The 23,819-nt window shown below is 38.7% G+C and overlaps 2 protein-coding genes across 4 annotated transcripts in view; one reads left to right on the top strand and one right to left on the bottom strand.

The window, feature by feature from the left end:
* Positions 1-2,176: 2,176 nt before the first annotated feature.
* atp5l (ATP synthase, H+ transporting, mitochondrial F0 complex, subunit g) lies at positions 2,177-10,978 on the top strand. Its single transcript, XM_061963097.1, has 3 exons — positions 2,177-2,344; positions 2,704-2,864; positions 10,828-10,978. Exons 1-3 carry the CDS (start codon positions 2,293-2,295, stop codon positions 10,924-10,926), a joined length of 312 nt encoding a protein of 103 aa, XP_061819081.1. The 5' UTR covers positions 2,177-2,292; the 3' UTR covers positions 10,927-10,978.
* A 119-nt stretch (positions 10,979-11,097) lies between these two features.
* The window catches only part of ftr82 (finTRIM family, member 82), a 34,203-nt gene continuing 21,481 nt past the window's right edge, over positions 11,098-23,819 (bottom strand). For all 3 annotated transcript variants that reach the window (XM_061963094.2, XM_061963095.2, XM_061963096.2), the window contains 4 exons: positions 22,060-22,219; positions 21,933-21,989; positions 21,787-21,861; positions 11,098-12,065 (listed from right to left, as the gene is read on the bottom strand). In XM_061963094.2, the coding sequence (XP_061819078.1) occupies positions 11,542-12,065; positions 21,787-21,861; positions 21,933-21,989; positions 22,060-22,219 (816 nt within the window). In that variant the 3' untranslated portion in view covers positions 11,098-11,541. The remainder of the gene's footprint in view (positions 12,066-21,786; positions 21,862-21,932; positions 21,990-22,059; positions 22,220-23,819) is intronic.

The following is a 23,819-nucleotide window of genomic DNA, read 5'->3' as shown; positions in this document are numbered from 1 at the left end:
ACAAAAAAATGTCAAGACGTCTTGACAAGACTTTTTGACAAAAAAATTTCAGACTTTTTGACACTTGGAAAAAATCCTGACTTTTTGACACTTAAAAAAATCTTGACTTTTTGACAAAAATATTTCTGACTTTTTGGCACTTAGAAAAAAATCCCGACTTTTTGACACTTGGAAAAAATTCTGAATTTTTGACGAAAACATTTCCGAGTTTTTGACACTGAGAAAAAAAATCCCGATTTTTTGACATTTAGAAAAAATCCCGATTTTTTGACATTTAGAAAAAATCCAGATTTTTTGACAAAAAAGTTTCCGACTTTTTGACACTTGGAAAAAATTCTGAATTTTTGACGAAAACATTTCCGAGTTTTTGACACTGAGAAAAAAAATCCCGATTTTTTGATTTTGAGAAAAAATCCTGATTTTTTGACACTTAGAAAAAATCCAGACTTTTTGACACTTAGAAAGACTCTCGACTTTTGACACGTAGAAAAATCCTGACTTTTTGACACAAAAAAATCCAGACTTTTAAACAAAAACATTTCTGACTTTTTGACACTTAGAAAAATCCTGACTTTTTGACAAAAAAATGTCAAGACTTTTTGACAAAAAAATTTCAAGACTTTTTGACAAAAAAATTTCAAGACTTTTTAACAAAAAAATGTCAGACTTTTTGACACTTAGAAAAAAATCAGATTTTTGACACTTAGAAAAAATCCCGACTTTTTGACAAAAAAAATTCAGACTTTTTGACACTTAGAAAAAATTCAGACTTTTTGACACTTAAAAAAAAATCCCGACTTTTTGAGAAAAACATTTCTGACTTTTAGGCACTTAGAAAAAAATCCTGACTTTTTGACACTTAGAAAAAATTCAGAATTTTTGACGAAAACATTTCCAAGTTTTTGACACTGAGAAAAAAATCCAGATATTTTGACATTTAAAAAAAATCCAGATTTTTTGACACTTAAAAAAAATCCACAAGAGTTTTTGACAAAAAAATTTCCGATTTTTTGACACTTGGAAAAATTCCAGAGTTTTTGATTTTGAGAAAAAAATCCATATTTTTTGACATTTAGAAAAAATCCCGACTTTTTGACACAGAAAAAATCCCGACTTTTGACACTTAGAAAAATCCTGACTTTTTGACATTTAGAAAAAAATCCCGACTTTTTGACAAAAACATTTTTGACTTTTTTGGCACTAGAAAAAAATCCCGACTTTTTGACACTTAGAACAAATTCTGAATTTTTGACAACATTTTTTTCGACTTTTTGACACTTAAAAAAAATCCAGACTTTTCGACTTTGAGAAAAAATCCAGATATATGCATACTAGTTCTAGCTATTAGGCTGGTCTAGTTTTTTTTATTTTTTTTTATTATCTTTTTATTATTATTATTTTTCAACACACTGTAGCACTTTAAGGTTGTTTGCTCAATGTAAAGTGCTTTTTTACAAATACAATCTATTATTATTATTATTAGATTTTTTTTAACTTTTTGACACTTAGGAAAAAATCCCGACTTTTTGACACTTAGAAAAAATCCCGAGTTTTTGACAAAAAAATTTCCAACTTTTTGACACTTACAAAAAATCCCGACTTTTTGACAAAAACTGCGATAGGTTCCAGCACCCCCGCGACCCCGAAAGGGACAAGCGGTAGAAATGGATGGATAGATGGGTTTTAGACCCCTATAGTCAAAAGTGTGTAAATCATTATAACACCGATGGTTATAGACCCCAGAACTAGGCTATGAGCAAACATACATGAAATTACCTGAAAAATACATTTTAAATCAAGTTTTGTATAGTAAACTGTATTGACCCTTGAAAGAAATCGGGTACTGTGACTCAAAAGTTAAACAATTTTCAAAATTACATGTAGCTTTTGATTGATTTGATTGAGACTTTTATTAGTACATTGCACAGTACAGTACATATTCCGTACAATTGACCACTAAATGGTAACACCCGAGTAAGTTTTTCAACTTGTTTAAGCCGGGTTCCACGTTAATCAATTCATGGTAAAGCTAAAGGAACATCGGTTTATAAGAATCAATATGACATAAATAGCAAACTCGGGATTTGCGATTTGATAGCAACATCGTTTTTGTCGTTGTAGGTACGACATTGAGCTATTTCGGTACGGCGCTCTGTCAGGCAGCTCTGGCTGCATTGGTGTATTTCTGTACAGGCATTGTTTTAGACTGCTGTAGCTTAGGTCCTTCTACTGGAGGTGACATTCAGTCCGCTAGTAGGATCCTGTCTTCTACGTGCTCCGTAAAGTCACGTCATGGCACAGGCAGCGCAGAAACTGGTCGCCAAAGTACCAACTTTGGTTAGCGGTAAGTCCATTTATTGGGTGTTATTTGTACAAATGTTGTTCCAATTATACCTCGCTATTTACTCGCGTTGTCCCTAGACTTAGCACGACCTAGCTTAAGGCTAACTGAATAGTTATGCTAGATATTAGAATGACTTAACATCATAATCTCTCCACAGTACTTTTAAAGGGGTTGGTTACCGTCAAGGATAACTTAAATATATGTAGATATCCGTGGGTGAAAGGTCAGTGTTAGTAGCTCTAGTAGTTTCCGTGGCGTTATGCTAACATCACTTAGCCGCTGTCTCCTACACTAAACTTCGGATAGCAAGCTTATTGGTATCAAGCTCGTTATGCTAACATGCTGTCATCATCCCTTAGCCGCTGTCTCCTACTCCAAACCTCGGCTTGCAAGCTTCTGGTATTACGCTCGCGTTGAACTTGTTCCACCCAGCCCAGCCGAGATCCCCAAGGCCATCGAGGGGGCATCTAACCTGGTCAAGGCCTTCCAGTCTGGACGTCTCGGACAAACAACAGTGAAGGTGCGTTTAAATGGATGTATACATCGATGTTAATGAATCTCTGACTATATATGGGATAGGCCGTAGTAGGGCTGGACGATATGGCCTTTTACTAATATTGCGATATTTTCAGGTCATGTCACGATACACTGTATATATCTCGATATTTTGCCTTAGCCTTGAATTAACACTTAATGCATATAATCACACCAGTATGATGATTCTATGTGTCTACATTAAAACATTCTTGTTCATACTGCATTAATATATGCTCATTTTAAACTGTCATGCAGAGAGGGAAATCACAACTAAGTCAATATGCCAAAACTGTATTTATTAAACAGTTATTAAGCAGTGGCACAAACATTCATGTAATTTCCAAACCAGAACGTGCAAGATTGTCAGAGACATTTTAAAACAAGCTATTAGTGCACTTTTGTGCATGACACTAAGATGACATATCAAAACACTAAATTAAAGTGCACTTTTTGTACAGAACGCCACTACAATATTTTAAAACAAATAAAGTGCACTTTTGTGCATGATGTCACACACGATATTTCAATAATTGTCAAATAAAAATTAGCTGCATAATAAGACATCAAATAGTGTATGTCCTTCGCTATGTGGAAGGTTACTGCGGACGTTATCTCCTTCTGTTCACTATTTTTTTCATACGGTGTTGATCTGGAAATGGTGGCTTGGGCATTTTGTTGGGTGTGGCACCGGCCGGAGATGTTGACATGCGGAGTTTCAAGCACCCTTCATTCTCTAGCGGGTGACTTTTCAAATGATGCTACAAATTAGCAGTGGTGCTACTTTTTGCAGCAACACTTTTGCCGCATACTTGACATATGACGGTTGTCTGTTCAACATCTTGCCCTTGAAGCCAAACCACCGCCAGATGATGGACCCCTTGCTGGTTTTCTTGGGAATTCATTCTTCCTTAATTTGTACCTTCTTTTTCTCGTATTACCACTCGCACCGCACCGCTATCACCACGGCTAACGTTACCTGAGGGCGTATGATGAGAAAGAGAGACAAGAGAGTGAGAAAGACCTGAAGTGTAATGCCCGCAGCAAAAAGCAACTGCGTGAGAACGTATACCGTATTTTCCGCACTATAAGGCGCACCTAAAAACCACAAACTTTCTCAAAAGCTGACAGTGCGCCTTATAACCCGGTGCGCTTTATATATGGATAAATATTAAGATTCATTTTCATAAAGTTTAGGTCTCGCAACTACGGTAAACAGCCGCCATCTTTTTTCCCCGTAGAAGAAGCGCGCGGTGCATGCTGGGATATGTGACGTTTCATTTCCATTTGTGTGTTTATGTAAAGACCCCAAAATGGCTCCTATTAAGTGTGTTGTCTGTCTAATTATAAATAATGCAGACGAGGCGTGTTAACTGAGTTCTCAACGTTTTCTCACAGCGTGCTCATAACCACATTCGAACTCCCAGCATACAACATCGCTTCTCAGGGCTACCGCGCATGCTCGTAACTATCGTTGCATGCTGGGTAGTGTAGTTGTTATATTTGCTAGCTCATAACAGCACATTGAGAGACACGCTTACGCGCTTAATTCAATACTCGCCGTCATTCCGGGTGGATTGACAAAAGACCTCCAGCCGCTAGATATTGGTGTCAACAGGGCATTCGAAGCTAGACTGCTAACTGCGTGGGAACTTCTCAGGGCTACCGCGCATGCTCGTAACTATCGTTGCATGCTGGGTAGTGTAGTTGTTATATTTGCTAGCTCATAACAGCACATTGAGAGACACGCTTACGCGCTTAATTCAATACTCGCCGTCATTCCGGGTGGATTGACAAAAGACCTCCAGCCGCTAGATATTGGTGTCAACAGGGCATTCGAAGCTAGACTGCTAACTGCTTGGGAACTTCTCAGGGCTACCGCGCATGCTCGTAACTATCGTTGCATGCTGGGTAGTGTAGTTGTTATATTTGCTAGCTCATAACAGCACATTGAGAGACACGCTTACGCGCTTAATTCAATACTCGCCGTCATTCCGGGTGGATTGACAAAAGACCTCCAGCCGCTAGATATTGGTGTCAACAGGGCATTCGAAGCTAGACTGCTAACTGCGTGGGAACAATGGAAGACAGAAGGCGAACACACCTTCACTAAGACGAGGAGGCAGCGCCAGACGACGCCAACATCTGCCAGTGGATCGTAAATTTGCCCAACTTTTCACTTCGGACACCGAAGACGAAGGATTTACGAATGAAGAATAACTTCAGAAAGTGAGCGCTATGTTTATTTTGTGTGTTGTGACATTAACGTTCGAGCAACATTATGTTGCTATTGCTCTGCACTATTTTGAATTTTACTATGTTTGTGATTGCACATTTGCGTACATTTTGGGAGTGAACAGAGTTGTTAGAACGCTGGTTTTTAATATATTATTAAAGTTTGACTGACCTATCTGACTGTTTTTTTGACATTCCCTTTAGCGCAGCGTAGGCGCGGCTTATAGTCCGGGGCGGCTTATTGGTGGACAAAGTTATGAAATATGTAATTCATTGAAGGTGCGGCTAATAATCCGGTGCGCCTTATAGTGCGGAAAATACGGTACTCTAATATCACAATGTAGTAATTTTCTATATCGCACAGAGACAAACCCGCGATATATCGCCCAGCCCTAGGCTCCAGCCACCCCCGCGACCCCAAGAGGGACAAGCGGTTAAAAATGAATGGATGGATATCAGCACAATCTATAAATCTATTTTACATAATGAAAACTTTGACTACAATTTTATGCACATGTCTGTGAATTTTGCAGGGGAGTTAATTAAACTCTTTCAAAAATACTGATAATGTCAGGTGAAAAGGTTGTTTTTTTCTTTTTTGAATATACGTTTCAATCAACATCTTATCTTGCAGCGGTCATCTAGTAGAAGCGTAATGATTGAGCGATATATTGATTTATATTCCTTCTGTGCTCGGTAGGGTTGTACGGTGTACTGGTATTTGTATAGTACTGCGATACTAATGAATCATATTCGGTACTATACCGCCTCTGAAAAGTACCGGTCCCCCCTGGTCGTCGTCACATCTTGTCATTGCTGGTTTTACGAGCAGACGGACATGTTCGACAGCGCACAATCACGGAGAACTTACAAGCTGAAGTTTTAGCTACTTCTAAATCACTAATCCTCTGCTCCATGGGGACAAATAAAGAACGTTTCTTACAAGTATCATCCCTGCAGGACGAGGAATAGCTAAACATGCTTCACTACACACCGTGGTTCACTGTAGTTCATGAATGTAAACAAATGCCATGGGTGGATCAACACCTGACATCCACTGCAACGATACCAAGTACAATCGCGTATCTACTTGATGCTACTATGATTACATCAATATTTTTTGGCATCACAAAATCTTATTTCGTTTTTAGAAACATTTATATTACGTTTATAAACTCAGGAAATACGTCCCTAGACACATGGAGACTTAAATTATGACCAATGTATGATCCTGTAACTACTTGGTATTGGATTGATACCCAAATTTGTGGTATTACCCAAAACTAATGTAAAGTATCAAACAACAGAAAAATAAGTGATTACATTTTAACAGAAGTGTAGATAGAACGTGTTAAAAGAGAAAATAAGCAGATAGTTCTAACAGTAAATGAACAAGTTGATTAATAACTAATACCACTTGTCCTTAATAATTTTGACAAAGTAATGGAATGGAAAATGACAATATTTTTACTGCATATGTCAGCAGCTAAATTAGGAGCCTTTGTTTGCTTACTTCTTACTAAAAGGCAAGTTGTCTTGTTTTTATTTTATTTTAAGGACAAACTTGCAATAAGAAACATATGTTTAATTTACCCTAAGATTTTTTGTCAAAATAAAGTCAATAATGCAATTTTTTATTTGGAAAAGTACCGAAAAGTATCGAAATACATCTTGGTACCAGTACCAAAATATTGGTATCGGGACAATGATGTGCTTTGCAAGTTTGCCTTTCGAAGAGTATCGGTCTATAATAGTTTAAAAGGTATTCAATCCATTTATCATTACTAGTAAAATTAAAACAATAGATTTAAAAACAGCAAACTTTATATGAAGTTTAGCATTTGTAATAATAAAGATTTTTAAATGTTACGTCTTTAGCTGTGTCTCAATTTGGCAGCAGCATCCTTCCAAAGACCCGGCCCATGCGGTCGACGAAGTGTGGGTCCTGGCGAGAGTCCTCCAGCAGGGGTTTGGGACGGTCTAGCCTTCGGGATACTTCCTGGTTACGTCAGTTGTCCCACTCCTTACATTTACGCCACATATCTGCTGCTCAGTCGCGCAGAGTTTAACAATGGCAAAATTAAAAGAAGAATGTCAATTTTTTTTTTTGTGTTCTCTTGGTCCTTCACCATATTTTAGTGGAAGCGGCTCAGAGTTAACGGCACCACCGGTGTCGGATTTTCCTGCGGTTAGAGTTGACCGATCATGGGAGATGGTTGTCATGTGGTGACAAGCATTTTAAAGCTCTTTCTCCTAACTATTTGTTAATGGTGGATTTATTTTTATCTTGTGAATGGCTGTTGTAGTGGCACATGGACCTTTTTAAAAACATGGAGACAATCCAGATGATTTCATAGAAAGAGTCCTCACAGTGTATCTGTACAGCAACATCACACAATCCTATTTAGCAGTTACTTTATTAATATGATTCACAATTGAGGTAGATTCACAATTAAGGTACCGGTAGTTTTCTAATCTTGTCAATTTGGTTGCAAAATAGCCAGTAATAATAAATATTGTGTGGGATATCAATTGGGATAGGATATTGTTGTTATTATTATTATTATTGTTAAATATTATCATATAATTATTTGCAATGAAGGCACAGGAAATTAATCACAACTGCAGTTTCAGCACATGTGTCTAATAATTTATATAGGTTATATTAGGGCTGGGCGATAAATGAAGTTTGTAAGATATATTTTAAACAAGATATGAATTAAGAAAATATCATAATATCGATATGTTATTTCACATTAAAATGACAAACACCGCTCTTTTGTTGTGTTCCTTGTTTTTCCATGATTGGTTGGTTGTTTACTATGATGAGTTACGATTGGTTGAGATTAAGACAAAACATTAGGGACAGGCCAATCAAAGGCAAGATAGGGCGGGTCATCGAACCAGGAAGGAAAATGAATGGGTTATACTTATCTAGAGCATTTCTACCTTCAAGGTACTCAAAGCGCTTTGACGCTATTTCCACATTCCCCCATTCACACACTGATGGCGGGAGCTGCCAAGCAAGGCCCTAACCACGACCCATCAGGAGCAAGGGTGAAGTGTCTTGCTCAAGGATACAACGGATGTGATAAGGTTGGTAGAAGGTGGGGATCGAACCAGGAACCCTCAAGTTGCTAGCACGGCCACTCTCCCAACCGCGACACGCCGTCCCAACAGACATCCCAAATGACGACGAGAGATTCGTAGAAGAGAAGAAGGAATATTTAAGCAGGCTGTTTATACATTAAAAAACTAGTGGAAGATGGTAGAGGGATTCTCTTTAGATTTTTCTTTTAGCGATGTGGACGACGTCCAGGAAACCCACAATGCGTCTACTTGGCCACATTTGGACAAATGTATGCGTCTGGATAAAACATTCATTTTGAGTTATTTACCATGTAAGCGCAAATCAAAACTGTTCGCGAGTTGCCAAGCCGGACACATTTTGCACAAGAAATGCTGCCAAAACCTTATGCCGAAGTGAGGAAGATCATAGCCGCACAAGTCACTTACTTGGCGCTGACCAGAACCGTACATGTGTGACAGGCCATTACATTTTCGACTGGGAATTAAAAAGTGCCTGCCTGCAAATGTATTGTTTATCTGAGTTTGATACATTTTGTATTATTCGCACAACTATGTTATTTTACGTAGAAATTATATTTTTCTCTTTTATTTTTTATGTAGTCTGTGCTACTTTTCTGTGCTGTTGGTACCCATCTTGACTAACTGGGTTAATAAAAGTGCCACTGACTGTTTACAGTACAGTTGTCATTCACTTTAATTTCAGTGAATCTTGCTCAAAAATGAATATCTTTATCGAATACCGAGTTTTAGTAAAAATATATCGAGATCTACTTCGTCCATATCGTCCAGCCCTAGTTTATATAAATACTTTGTTTTTGAATTGTCCAAACTGGTATGCATGTGTTTTGTCATTTCTTTTTGGTCTGTTGTCCTTTAAATTGACTTGTCCAAGTTCATGTCCTCCTTGATTGTTCTGCACAAAAAAAACAAAAGTTAAACACAACATCATAGTAATCATTTATAAATGTAAACATTTTCAATAAACGTGCAAATGTACAAAAAAACAGCAAAAGCTAATATTGGTACATTGATGCACATATTTACAATACTTCAGTATTCCGGCCACACATTAATAGGAAATACAATTAAGTCAACCTCTTGCAGTCTAAAAAAGCAAATCAAAAGATGTAGAGCTTTACTTCCAAAGGTTGAAAAAAGCTCAGTGCACAAAGCAGTCTGCAGTGGCCAGATATGGCGATCCCTTGGCGTAAAGACAGGAGCAAAGAGCACACAGGTCGCCCAAAATTATGATAGTCGAGGTTCCCATTTTAACACACATGTACATCACTACCGTCACCTCAGCTTGACATGTCTGGTTTTAGGTGTTTTGAATTAATAAATAAAGCTATACTTACATTTTAAAGTCACTCTTTCCACTACGCACAGCACCACCATGTTGAAAATAATTTTTAGAGTTGAGTGCGCAAAGGATATTGGGATATGAAAGCTAAGTGTACACGGCATGCACACTTGTTGCTGATGGAAGAAAAGGACACATTTGTCGGCCGGATTCGAAGGACACTTGGAATTGGGACAACCTTTGCACATCGAAATGACATCAGCACCCCAAAATAACGCACTGTGAAGGATGCAGCCACTGAATTGAGAGACGGCTTATTTTCCTGTTGTTGGTGTCATAACAAAAATGGCGTATATCTATAGTGGTCGAGAAGGTCCTAACAAAGCAAACGCCACAAAACAATAGTGTAATACCTGGTGCGTGCGCCGGCCTTTTTTACGGCATTGCAAATTGACGCTTTAAAAAGTACTAGAATTGATGTAGACAAAGTTTAGCTGGCTGACTTTGGCTAATATGATAGCTAAATCTTTTTTTCACACAATTTTGTCTCACACTTGTTGCTAACAAGCTTACTGTGGCTGAGACCGTTTCCGCCCTCCAGATGTCCGACATCATGCCTCTGCTTTAAATGCTCGCGTATCACAGATGTACTGCCATAAAAACAAGGTCGGTCTTGCAAAATGAGCAAGGTATTCATGTTTTTAACAAGAATAATGTTATCACTGGCAATGTTTTTGCGAGTGGCGGTGCTGAACAACTTCTGCACGGAAAAACACGAACGATGACGTCTCGACTATTGTCGACAGATTTAATTGTCGGTGACAAATATAATTGTCGACAATGTCGTAAATCGTTGCAGCCCTACTAGGAACACTACAGAAGCCACCACAGTGTCATAAAAAGTGCACAGTAGTGACCCAAACACCTTGAAACACCTCAGTCTCCTCGAAAGGTGTAGGCCACTTAGAACCTTCTAATTAAAAAAAAAATACTCTTTAAAACTTTTACCAATTAAAACTGAAGAAGATAAACATTTTTAAATCCATCCATTTTCTACCGCTTGTTTCTTTTTGGGATCGTGGGAGGCTGGAGTCTATGCTAGCTGCAGTTGGCCAGAAGGCAGGGTACACACTGGAAAGTTACCACCTCATCACAGAGACAACCCACATAAACAAGCATTCACACACTCAGGCCAATTTTAGTGTGAAACGCATTAAAGGCTGTAAATCATGTTTGCTCACTGCACTAAAACACCCTTCTTGATTTCATACTTGTTTCATCTGGGGGAAAAAAAAAAACATACTTTTTTTTTTTGCCCTTGCAGGATGCTCTAAGGAATGGGCTGGTGGCCACTGAAGTGCTGATGTGGTTTTACATTGGAGAATGCATCGGCAAAGGAGGAATTATTGGTTATGATGTCTGAACTTAATTGTCATTATTTCTGCAACAATAAAAATATGTCTATTACGTACAAACTGCTGTCATCATCCCTGTTCCTCATATTTAACAACCTCTTGATATTCTAAGTAAACAAAACAAAGTGAAAGTACAAAGAATATTCTTGACTTTAGGACAAATAATTGCAACGCATTAATCACATTTCCATAAATATTGTGTAATGTCACATACAGGCCTGTGGGTGTGGCAACATTGCTTATGTATATACAGCATTTGTAATGCATGTCCTCAGCCAGAAAATGTCGCATGATTAATGAAATTCCTGTGACATGAATGGGAAAAACATTCTAATTTACTCAAGATTCTAAAAACTATCTTGCATAACTCAGTGACTTGTGTAAACAAACATGCATACAATGAAATATTTGTTAGCTGAAGTGTGAAAAGGCCGATATCGGGAATTATATATTTGCTTTAACATTGAATTCATGTGTGAGTCGTAATAGTGATAATCCAATAATGTTAAACATGTTAGATTATCACGTTAGAAAATAGCAAACAATGTAACTTGTTTCAAAGTTATAAAAATATATATTCCAAAAGCAAAGAAAAGTGAACATCTTCTCAGAAATATAAGAGTTCATTTCACGTTGCAGATTTTGACAGAGGTTCCGACGCCAAAGCCCGGATACAGTGGCTCTATGAAGGTGGTGTCAAACCTGTGCAGCAGGGTCATGACCCCGCTGCCGATGCTGTAAAAGGCCAGCACGCCTGCAGTGTGGTCCAAGTACACGCCTATTCTCGGGGAGTGGGGGCCACTCACAGCCTTGTCCACCCTGTTGTGCCAGGCTGAGTAACCCGAGTCGGAGCACAGGAGGCTCCAGGACCTGTCGTTGTAGCCCAGCAGACACAGGGAGCCCTTGCCCTTGCGGCTGATGCTCCTGTAGGCCACACCGATGGAGAACTCCCCGCTCCACTCGATCTCCCAGTAGAAGCGGCCTCCAGACAGAGCCTCCCGGCACAGAACCTGAGCGAAGCTGTCAAACCTCTCTGGGTGATCCCCGTAGGGCTGCAGGTCTCTGGTGCGGATGACTTTTCTGCTGTGCTCAGAGATGTAAAGCTCCTTGTAGGCTGAGATTGGATCCAACTTCAGCTGACAGAAGTCTGCAAAGTAACACATGTTACTCCTAATTACAAATAGACAGTAGTACTATTTATTTGCCCCAGTTTGTGGAGGTTCATTTGTGTCTTCATTACAATTTTTTCTGGATGTACATTTTTTTGCCTTTGAATCTTGTTACTGAATATTTTTACGTCAAATTATACGGACAATTGGTGTTTGAACATTTACTTGATTAAAATAGTGTTTTATAATTCAGTGCAGAAATATTAGTTACTTCAAAACTCAGGATTTACTTCCAGTAAATTTAGACCGTACTTGCCAACCCTCCCGGATTTTCCGGGAGACTCCCGAAATTCAGCGCCTCTCCCGAAAACCTCCCGGGACAAATTATCTCCCGAAAATCTCCCGAAATTCAGGCGGACTCAGGTCCATGCGGACCTGAGTCCGCTTTCCCACAATATAAACGGCGTGCCTGCCCAATCACGTTATAACTGTAGAATGATCGAGGGCGAGTTTTTTTCCAACAATGGCCAAGGTGAAGAGTTCCAAAACTCTATGCGTTTACAAACGGAAACCGGCTCAGTGGCCTTGTGGTTAGAGTGTCCACCTTGAGATTGGTAGGTCGTGAGTTAAAATCCCGGCCGAGTCATACCAAAGACTATAATAATGGGACCCATTATCTCCCTGCTTGGCACTCCGCATCAAGGGTTGGAATTGGGGGTTAAATCACCAAATTGATTCCCGAGCACGGCCTCCACTGCTGCTCTCTGCTCCCTTCACTTCCCAGGGGGTAAAACAAGGGGATAGGTCAAATGCAGAGGATAATTTCACCACACCTAGTGTGTGTGTGACTATCAGTGGTACTTTAACTTAACTTTTAACTCCTGATGACGTCATGGTTGTGCGCTGTCATTTCCAAAGCTTAACAACACGTACACTTTATTGCACATGTATATCATTTTACTGATGATTAAATGCGTTATAAATAGAGATGTCCGATAATATAGGCCTGCCGATATTATCGGCCGATAAATGCGTTAAAATGTAATATCGGAAATTATCAGTATCGGTTTATTTATTATCAGTATCGGTTTTTATTTTATTTTATTTTTTATTTTTTATTTTTATTAAATCAACCTAAAAAACACAAGATACACTTACAATTAGTGCACCAACCCAAAAAACCTTCCTCCCCCATTTACACTCATTCACACAAAAGGGTTGTTTCTTTCTGTTATTAATATTCTGGTTCCTACATTATATATCAATATATATCAATACAGTCTGCAAGGGATTACAGTCCGTAAGCACACATGATTGTGCGTGCTGCTGGTCCACTAATAGTACTAACCTTTAACAGTTAATTTGACTCATTTTCATTAATTACTAGTTTCTATGTACCGGTAGCTGTTTTTATATTGTTTTACTTTCTTTTTTATTCAAGAAAATGTTTTTGATTTATTTATCTTATTTTATTGATTTTTTTTAAAAGTACCTTATCTTCACCATACCTGGTTGTCCAAATTAGGCGTAATAATGTGTTAATTCCATGACTGCATATACTGTATCGGTTGATATTGGTATCGGTTGATATCGGTATCGGTAATTAAAGAGTTGGACCATATCGGAATATCGGATATCGGCAAAAAGCCATTATCGGACATCCCTAGTTATAAATTCTCAAGAATTTTGCACCCACATGTCCGTGCGCTTTAGGCACTTAGACCTTTGGGTTTCCTTGGCTCCTCGTTAGTGTGCGCTGATTTCACTGCACATGAAATATACCACCATGTTGCTGATTAACTTCCACGAGTGTTCATAATATTCCCAGGGCTCTGCTGTGTAAGTGCAGTAAAGATAATGTACATGTCATTGTATGTCTAGTACATCTACATAAACATAATAACAGAGGTGCAATGCCACCAAGTCAGCTGTTGTTGCTTTTACAGGCTTCTGATTGGACCAAATGTGCATGACAGCAGGTGTATGTGTTTGTGTGTAGACAGACAGTTTTGAAACTACACTTGTATGGATGGAGATTGTTTTAACCCCAAATATGTGTTTTTTGAAACTATCCGTGTTCGTGTGGACATGGCTTAAATGCTACAGGCGTGCCGAGTTTCAGAAAATGACGACAGTGAGACTTTAGCATAATTTGTTTTACATCGACTTGGCCTGTTTTAATGTTGATTTATACCTTAAGACTGATGTCCTCACTTCCAGCGACTCTCCCTGCACTGTGGCCTCTGTTTGATTGAAGACTGTTTTACTTTGGGTTTCATGGTGGATTCTAGGGACTCTGTGGGTTCCTTTAGGGCAGTGACCCTTACAAAGTATGTAACCACACTTCTGCCGTTCAATCCCCAGCTTCCGCCATCCTAGTCACGTCCATTGTGTCCCTGAACAAGACACTTCACCCTTGCTCCTTGCTGGGTTGTGGTTAGGGCCTTGCATGGCAGCTCCCGCCATCAGTGTGTATGAATGGGTGAATGTGGAAACAGTGTCAAAGCGCTTTGAGGACCTTGAAGGTAATAACGCGCTATACAAGTATAATCCATTTACTTAATAGCACAAATAACATCAGGGTGGTTATAATAGCAAGTTAAAAATATTCACATCCAGCCAGGAAGAAGAAGCTGTTGTAGCGTTTTATTATTACGCAGTTTTAAGATGTTTGGTTGTGCAATCTACTAATAAAAGTTTCAATCAATCAATCAATCAAACCTGTGCTCTTATTTTGGCGGTTGAGTCTGGGTTGTAATTTCCTGTTTGTGGTGCTCTCTGCGTGGGTGATTGTGTAAACAGTATTGTGTGCGTTTCTGATTAAAATGTAAGTATACGGCGAAAACAGCCCTGTTATGAATGTTAAAATGCCTATAATGTGTTAAATGTAGCCTTAACTGAGTGTTTGTTTGCAACAATGTTTCTTCATGAGGATATAATTCGCCAGCTCAACGTTCGCCCTTTTTAATGGCGACATACTTCCTGTTACACGGTAGTTACCCTATCCTACCACTAGAGAGCGACAAAGACCATGTTTAGAGCACTGTCTGAATAAATAGTGATTATTCTCCATTCATTTCTATTGGACTGTTTTAATAGGCCATGTAAATGTGTTTTACAAAATATTGTAGAGTATATTATATATAACATTATACATATATTATATTATATTGCCTAAATGTATCCTAATCATTATTTCTATGTGTTCCCCTTAGAACACACACACACCCGACTTGTCCAACTTCAATAATTAAAGAGTGCCTGAAAGCTTCTCTGTGCCCTACTGTTTGACCGAAGTCCTTATCCTAAGAAGCAATCGGATCAGCATTCTGCATCCAGAGTAACCTACTCTATCACACTGTACACACACTACATTACCTTGAAGACAAACATACACGTGACTGCCTGGACTGGTACGACCATATCAAATTTAAATGACTTTCACAAGTGTTTGTAAAACTTTATGTTCCATCATTTTCAAACAACCAAAAATGTTGCCTTAATAAAATGGATAAATAATATTTGAATAAATTACAAATAATTGTTAATTTAATAATTTTAAAAGTATTACAATCATCTGTGTGTGTGTACGGTATATATATATATATATATATATATATATATATATATATATATATACATATATATATATATATATATATATATATATATATATATGTATATATACATATATATATATATATATATATATATATATATATATATGTATGTGTGGGAAAAAAAAATCACAAGACTATTTCATCTCTACAGGCCTGTTTCATGAGGGGGGGTACCCTCAATCATCAGGAGATTCTCCTGATGATTGAGGGCACCCCCCCTCATGAAACAGGCCTGTAGAGATGAAATAGTCTTGTGATTTTTTTTCCCACACATACATATATTGCGCTCTACTACGGTATCGAGCACTATTTTTTGGATAACCTTATTAAGACATATATATATATATATATATATATATATATATATATATATATATATATATATATATATATATATATATATATATGTTTGTATATGTATGTATATATATATACATATATATATATATATATATATGTTTGTATATGTATGTATATATATATATATATATATATATATATGTTTGTATATGTATGTATATATATATACATATATATATACATATATGTTTGTATATGTATGTTTGTGTATATATATATATATATATATATATATATATATATATATATATATATATATATATATATATATATATATATATATATATATATACAATGAAGAAAATAAGTATTTGAACACCCTGCTATTTTGTAAGTTCTCCCACTTAGAAATCATGGAAGGGTCTGAAATTTTCACGGTAGGTGCATGTCCACTGTATGAGAAATAACCTAAAAAGAAAAATCCAGAAATCACAATCTATGATTTTTTAACAATTTATTCATGTGATACAGCTGAAAATAAGTATTTGAACACCTGTCTATCAGCTAGAATTCTGACCCTTAAAGACCTGTTAGTCCGCCTTTAAATGTCCTCCTCCACTCCACTGTATTATCCTGAATCCGATGCACCTGTGTGAGGTCATTAAATAAATAAATGATAAATGAGTTGTACTTGTATAGCGCTTTTCTACCTTCAAGGTACTCAAAGCGCTTTGACACTACTTCCACATTTACCCATTCACACACACATTCACACACTGATGGAGGGAGCTGCCATGCAAGGCGCTAACCAGCACCCATCAGGAGCAAGGGTGAAGTGTCTTGCTCAGGACACAACAGACATGACGAGGTTGGTACTAGGTGGGGATTGAACCAGGGACCCTCGGGTTGCGCACGGCCACTCTCCCACTGCGCCACGCCGTCCCTAGCTTAGCTGCATAAAGACACCTGTCCACCCCATACAATCAGTAAGACCCAAACATTCAGCATGGCTAAGAGCAAAGAGCTGTCCAAAGACACCAGAGACAAAATTGTACAACTCCACAAGGATGGAAAGGGCTACGGAGAAATTACAGCTTGGTGAAAAAAGGTCCACTGTTGGAGCAATCATTAGAAAATGGAAGAAGCTAAACATGATGGTCAATTTCAATCAGAGTGGAGCCCCATGCAAGATATCACCTTGTGGGGTCTCAATGATGATAAGAAAGGTGAGGAATCAGCCCAGGACTACACGGCAGGACTTGGTCAATGACCTGAAAAGAGCTGGGACCACTGTTTCCATGGTCACTGTTGGTAATACACTAAGACGTCATGCTTTGAAATCATGCATGGCACGGAAGGTTCCCCTGCTTAAACCAGCACATGTTAAGGCCCGTCTTAAGTTTGCCAATGACCATTTGGATGATCCCGAGGAGTCATGGGAGAAAGTTTTGTGGACAGATGAGACCAAAATGGACCTTTTTGGTCATAATTCCACTATGCGTGTTTGGAGGAAGAAGAATTGTGCGTACCATCCCAAGAACACCATCCCTACTGTGAAGCATGGGGGTGGTAGCATCATGCTTTGGGGGTGTTTTTCTGCTCATGGGACAGGACGACTGTACTGTATTAAGGAGAGGATGACTGCAGCCATGTATTGTGAGATTTTGGCCAAAAACCTCCTTCCCTCAGTCAGATCATTGAAGATGAGTCGTGGCTGGATCTTCCAACATGACAATGACCCAAAGCACACAGCCAGGAAAACCAAAAGTGGCTTCGTGAGAACCATATCAAGGTTCTGGAGTGGCCTAGCCAGTCTCCAGACCTAAATCCAATTGAAAATCTTTGGAGGGAGCTGAAAGTTTGTGTTACTCAGCGACAGCCCAGAAACCTGACTGATCTAGAGAAGATCTGTGTGGAGGAGTGGGCCAAAATCCCTCCTGCAAGCTGTGCAAACCTGGTGAAGAACTACAGGAAACGTTTGACCTTTGTAATTGCAAACAAAGGCTACTCTACCAAATATTAATGTTGGTGTTCAAATACTTATTTTCAGCTTTATCACACAAATAAATTGTTAAAAAATCATAGATTGTGATTTCTGGATTTTTTCTTTTTAGGTTATCTCTCAAACAGTGGACATGCACCTACCATGAAAATTTCAGACCCCTCCATGATTTCTAAGTGGGAGAACTTGCAAAATAGCAGGGTGATCAAATACCTATTTTCTTCACTGTATATATATATACTTACACACACACACACACACACACACACACACACACACACACACACACACACACACACACACACACACACACACACACACACACACACACACACACACGCACACACACACACACACACACACACACACACCAATTTATTTGATGGTCCATCATTCATTGCATGATAGTTGCAAGAAAAAGTGAACCCTTTGAGATTACTTGGATTTCTGTATAAATTGGTGATAAAATGTCTTCTGCTCTTCATCAAAGTCACAACAATAGACAAACACAGTCTGCTTAAACTAATACCGCACAAAAAATATAGGTTCTCATCTTTTTATTGAACACAACATGTAAACATTCACAGTGCAGGGTGTAAAAAGTATGTGAACCGTTGGATTTAATAACTGGTTGACTAACTGGTTGACCCTCATTTGGCAGCAATAACCTCAACCAAACATTGCCTGTAGTTGCATATCAGACCTGCACAACGGTCAGAAGGAATTTTGGACCATTCCTCTTCACAAAACTGTTTCAGTGCAGCAATATCCTTGGGATGTCTGGTGTGAATCGCTCTCTTAAAGTCCTGCCACAGCATCTCAATCGGGTTGAGGTCAGGACTCTGGCTGAGCCACTCCAGAAGGCGTATTTTCTTCTGTTAAAGCCATTTTGTTGTTGATTTTATTCTATGTTTGGGGCCTATGTTGAGCTTCAGTTGGCGCACAGATGGTCTTAACTTTTCCTGCAAAAGGTCTTGATAAACTTGGGAATTCATTTTCAATCGATGAACGCAATCCATCCAGGATCTGAGGCAACAAAGCCACCCCAAACCATGATGCTACCTTCATCATCTTTCACAGTTGGGATGAGTTTTTGATGTTGGTGTGCTGGGCCTTTTTCCCTACACACATAACATTGTGTGTTTCTTCCAAACAACTCAATTTTGGTTTCATCTGTCTACAGAATTTTTGCCAGTAGTGCTGTGGAACATCCAGGTGCAAACTTCAAACGTGCAGCAGTGTTTTTTTGGACAGCAGTGGCTTCCTCCGTGGTGTCCTCTCATGAACTCCATTCTTGTTCAATGTTTTACGTATTGTATATTCGTCAACAATAATGTCAGCATGTGTCAGAGATTTCTGTAAGTCTTTAGCTGACACTCTAGGTTTTTTCTTCACCTCACTGAGTTTAGTGAAGTGAAGTGAATTATATTTATATAGCGCTTATTCCCTACTGACTCAAAGCGCTTTACATAGTGAAACCCAATATCTAAGTTACATTTAAACCAATGTGGGAGGCACTGGGAGCAGGTGGGTAAAGTGTCTTGCCTAAGGACACAACAGCAGTGACTAGGATGGCAGAAGCGTTGATCGAACCTGGAACCCTCTACCAACCGAGTTATACCGCCCCCCCTGAGCATTCACAGCTGTGCTCTCATCTTTACAGGTCGACCACGCCTAGAGAGAGTAGCTACAGTGCTGAACTTTCTCCATTTGTGGACAGTCTGTCTTACCGTGGACACATGGACATCAAGGCTTTTAGAGATACTTTTGTAACCCTTTCCAGCTTATTCCAATTAACAATTCTTGATCGTAGATCTTCTGTTAGCTCTTTTCTGTGAGGCATGGTTCACAATACAGCACACTTATCACAGGTGTGTGTTTTTTATAGGGCAGGACAGCTTTAGCCAACACATATGATCTCGTCACATTGATTAAACTCCATGTTGTCTGAGTCCTGGCTCCATGAAGCTCTTGGAGAAGTCATTAGCCTAGGGGTTCACATACTTTTTCCACCTTGCACTGTGAATGTTTACATGTTGTGTTCTATAAAAAGATGAACACCTATAATTTTTGGTGCGATATTAGTTTAAACTGACTGTGTTTGTCTATTGTTGTGGCTTCGATGAAGATCAAAACACATTTTAATCCTAAAGGGTTGACATACTTTTTTTTGCAACTTGACTAGAAAGAGTCTAGAAAAGTGTTTTGTTTGGAGTACAGTCGTGTATAAAGAGAGTATGGCCAACTAAAAAACAGGTACCATGACTGCTACCAAGGACGTGTGTGGCTGTAAATAGATGCATGCAATTGCAGTAATTTTTTGTCTGATGAAATAAACCAAAATACCATGTCTATATACAGTATAGTTCTTAACATACTCAAGCTCATAAACTTACAATAAAACATGCTTTTATTTCATGAAAGTTTAATTTTGCGGCCGTATTTCACACACTATGCTGCTACATTTTTTCAGTGTTCCATGACCCGACGGCGCAATAAACGTAAAAAAATACACAGAACGACAAATAAATAACTTACTACCCTCATTTTGCCAAAATCAGAAAGCATAAGAAAAAGTATCTACATGTGATTATTTACATTTGATTATTAACAATCTGGGCAGGCTGTTTGTTTAGGGTTGAAGTTGCCTGGAGCTGTTCTTTTAGTGCGGTTTTGAAGGAGGATAGAGATGCCCTTTCTTTTACAACTGTTGGGAATGCATTCCATATTGATGTGGCATAGAAAGAGAATGAGTTAAGACCTTTGTTAGATCGGAATCTGGGTTTAACGTGGTTAGTGGAGCTCCCCCTGGTGTTGTGGTTGTGGCGGTCATTTACGTTAAGGAAGTAGTTTGACATGTACTTCGGTATCAGGGAGGTGTATTGATTGATTGATTGAAACTTTTATTAGTAGATTGCACAGTGAAGTACATATTCTGTACAATTGACCACTAAATGGTAACACCCGAATAAGTTTTTCAACTTGTTTAAGTCTTTCATGATGCAGATATATACTATTTTCATAATACAGTCATCACACAAGATAATGATCACAGTATATAAATTGAATTATTTACATTATTTACAATCCGGGGTGTGGGATATGGTGCATCATCAGAGAAAATTACATTGGAACAGTGTAGGTCTGACTTGGTACATTTGTGCAGCAAGTATTGGACACAGAGAGAGAGATCAGAAATTATAAGAAAAAGTGACTACAGTTGATTGTTTACATTGGATTATTTACGATCCGAGGAGGTATGATGAGGAAGGGAGGGTGTTAGTTTAGGGTTGAAGTTGCCTGGAGGTGTTCTTTTAGTGCGGTTTTGAAGGAGGATAGAGATGCCCTGGTGTAGCGGATTTTATAGACTAGGCTCAGTGCAAGTTGTTTTACTCTGTCCTCCACCCTGAGCCAGCCCACTTTGGAGAAGTGGGTAGGAGTGAGGTGGGATCTGGGGTGGAGGTCTTGAAGTAATCTGACTAGCTTGTTCTGGGATGTTTGGAGTCTAGATTTGAGGGTTTTGGAGGTGCTAGGGTACCAGGAGGTGCATGCGTAATCGAAAAAGGGTTGAACGAGAGTTCCCGCTAGAATCCTCATGGTGCATTTGTTGACCAGAGAGGAGATTCTATAGAGAAATCTTGTTCGTTGGTTGACCTTTTTGATTACCTTGGTTGCTATTTTATCACAGGAAAGATTAGCCTCTAGAATGGAACCTAGGTAGGTGACCTCATCTTTCCTGGTGATAGCAATGGATAATGGATAGTTGCCCACATTACAATAGCAAATTGGACCTGTTGTCAGCATGCATTGAAATTGTGCCATGAAATATTGACTTACATTTGACAAAGTCTGCTCTGGTCCTCGGTTCTGGACTCGCAGGAGTGTCCACTGTTACCATGTTGTCTTCTCTGCCTGTAAAAGAACAACAACAGCAAACATTAATTTGTGTTTTTACACCATTTATTTGCTGACACGTCGCTCACCTCTGCTCCTTCTGTCCAAAGTTCGACTCTCTGTTGTGTAGACCGGAACTTCATTCACTGTAAGGCAGGTCATGTTTATTTGTGCTGACTAAGCTTATCTGCTGTGTTGCTTTCGCTAAAGTCTGACCCGTCTTGGAGATCTTCAGCAACTCTTCCCTGCCAAACTCTTCCAAACGATCTTTGATCTCAGAAACGGCCTTCCTGACGGCCATGAAGGAGAAGTCGGGGTTAACGGTCACCTTTGGTATGAAGCCATCATCAGTGGGGGTGCACAGGTAGTTGAAGTTCTGAGGATCATCACAATCACATTATATTGAAAATATAAAACATGTTGTATTGAATATAGGACAGGATAGTATAGACTTTATTTATCCATCAATGGGTACATTATGTGGTTCCAGTGCAGATTCAAAAAGTCCACAAAAAAGTATTAAAAGTAGCGCAAAGATCACAAAAGTGTCACCTCTCCTTGCGCAGACCCAAAGGGGTTTGAACCAAAACGGACACATGAAAACAAGACGGAAACATTGAAGAGCACAAAGGAAGATATAAAGGAGCACAAAGCTTGTACAACTAGCTGCCACTTCGGCAGCACCATTTTACATCTAGCAACAAAAGTAAAACACAATAAAACATTTTATATTGACTATGTGAAACATGTTATATTACAGTCAAACTTGTCGATAGCGACCAATAATGGGAAAACGGCAAAAGTGTCCACTTCATGCAGATTGACAGACATTTTGAATTTGCAGCCATCTTGATTTTGATGTGTTTTACCAAACGTGTTTTTCTTTTGCTTTTTGTAAACAAGAATGATGGCCTAGTAATAATAATAATGGACACTTAAATAACTAGAAATGCTCTCAGAGAGCGCAGACCTCCACCTTGCTGCTTTACTTTTTTTCACCAGGAAGGTAAAGTGTGACCAGGGGTCATTCTCTGATGGCACCCCTTTGTTTAAAAATAGAGCAAAAAAGTATAACGTAAGAAGAAAAGGCTGAAATATTGATACTAATTAGGAATACAAACACAAAGATGTGTCTTTAAAAATATGTTTTATCCTAATTTTTATTATCAATATTTCATTACAAATGACATGGTGACGTCCCATTACCACCACATTGAAATAATCTTAATAACAATATTGTTTTATATCCTTGAAGGCTGCACACCACTGCTGTTCTTTTTAAAATGTAAAATAGTTGATTATTTTTGGTATTTATGATATACTGGGAGGTTATAAAACACTGCTGTTCTTTTTTGACTGTATTATTACCTCTTGGCAGATGATACTTATATTTACATTTTGTTGTTGCCGAGTAATCTTAAATACTTGACACTTTCAAACTCTTTTGTCAATAAGGTACTGAATTTAAAAATATCGGGGTCCATTTTTTTTGAATTTTTACTATAGTATCAATTAAGTATGGAGAAATTTGGAAACTGGTGGCAGAGGGGTTCAATCCCGGTCTTGGGATCTTTCTGTGTGGAGTTTGTATGTTCTCCCCGTGACTGCGTGGGTTCCCTCCGGGTACTCCGGCTTCCTCCCACTTCCAAAAACATGCACCTAGGGATAGGTTGATTGGCAACACTAAATTGGCCCTAGTGTGTGAATGTGAGTGTGAATGTTGTTTGTCTATCTGTGTCAGAGGTGGGACCAAGTCATTGTTTTGCAAGTCACAAGTAAGTCTCAAGTCTTTGCCCTCAAGTCCGAGTCAAGTCCCGAGTCAAGACAGGCAAGCCCCGAGTCAAGTCCAAAGTCAAGACTGGAAAGTCTCAAGTCAAGTCCTAAGTCCTGCATTTTGAGTTTCGAGTCCTTTCAAGTCCTTTTAACCACAGACTAATATATTAACACAGATTGTGTATGCTTTTCAAACGCTGTAT

Source organism: Nerophis lumbriciformis, linkage group LG09 (assembly GCF_033978685.3).
Source record: "Nerophis lumbriciformis linkage group LG09, RoL_Nlum_v2.1, whole genome shotgun sequence".
NCBI classification, from domain to species: Eukaryota; Metazoa; Chordata; class Actinopteri; order Syngnathiformes; family Syngnathidae; genus Nerophis; species Nerophis lumbriciformis.
This window is presented reverse-complemented; position numbering and strand designations above follow the sequence as displayed.

Coding starts and splice junctions, on each gene's coding strand:
- atp5l (XM_061963097.1), top strand. CDS start 2,293: ATGGCACAGGCAGCGCAGAAACTGGTCGCCAAAGTACCAACTTTGGTT. Junction 2,345..2,703: donor AGTACCAACTTTGGTTAGCG/GTAAGTCCATTT, acceptor ATCATCCCTTAG/CCGCTGTCTCCTACTCCAAA. Junction 2,865..10,827: donor TCGGACAAACAACAGTGAAG/GTGCGTTTAAAT, acceptor TTGCCCTTGCAG/GATGCTCTAAGGAATGGGCT.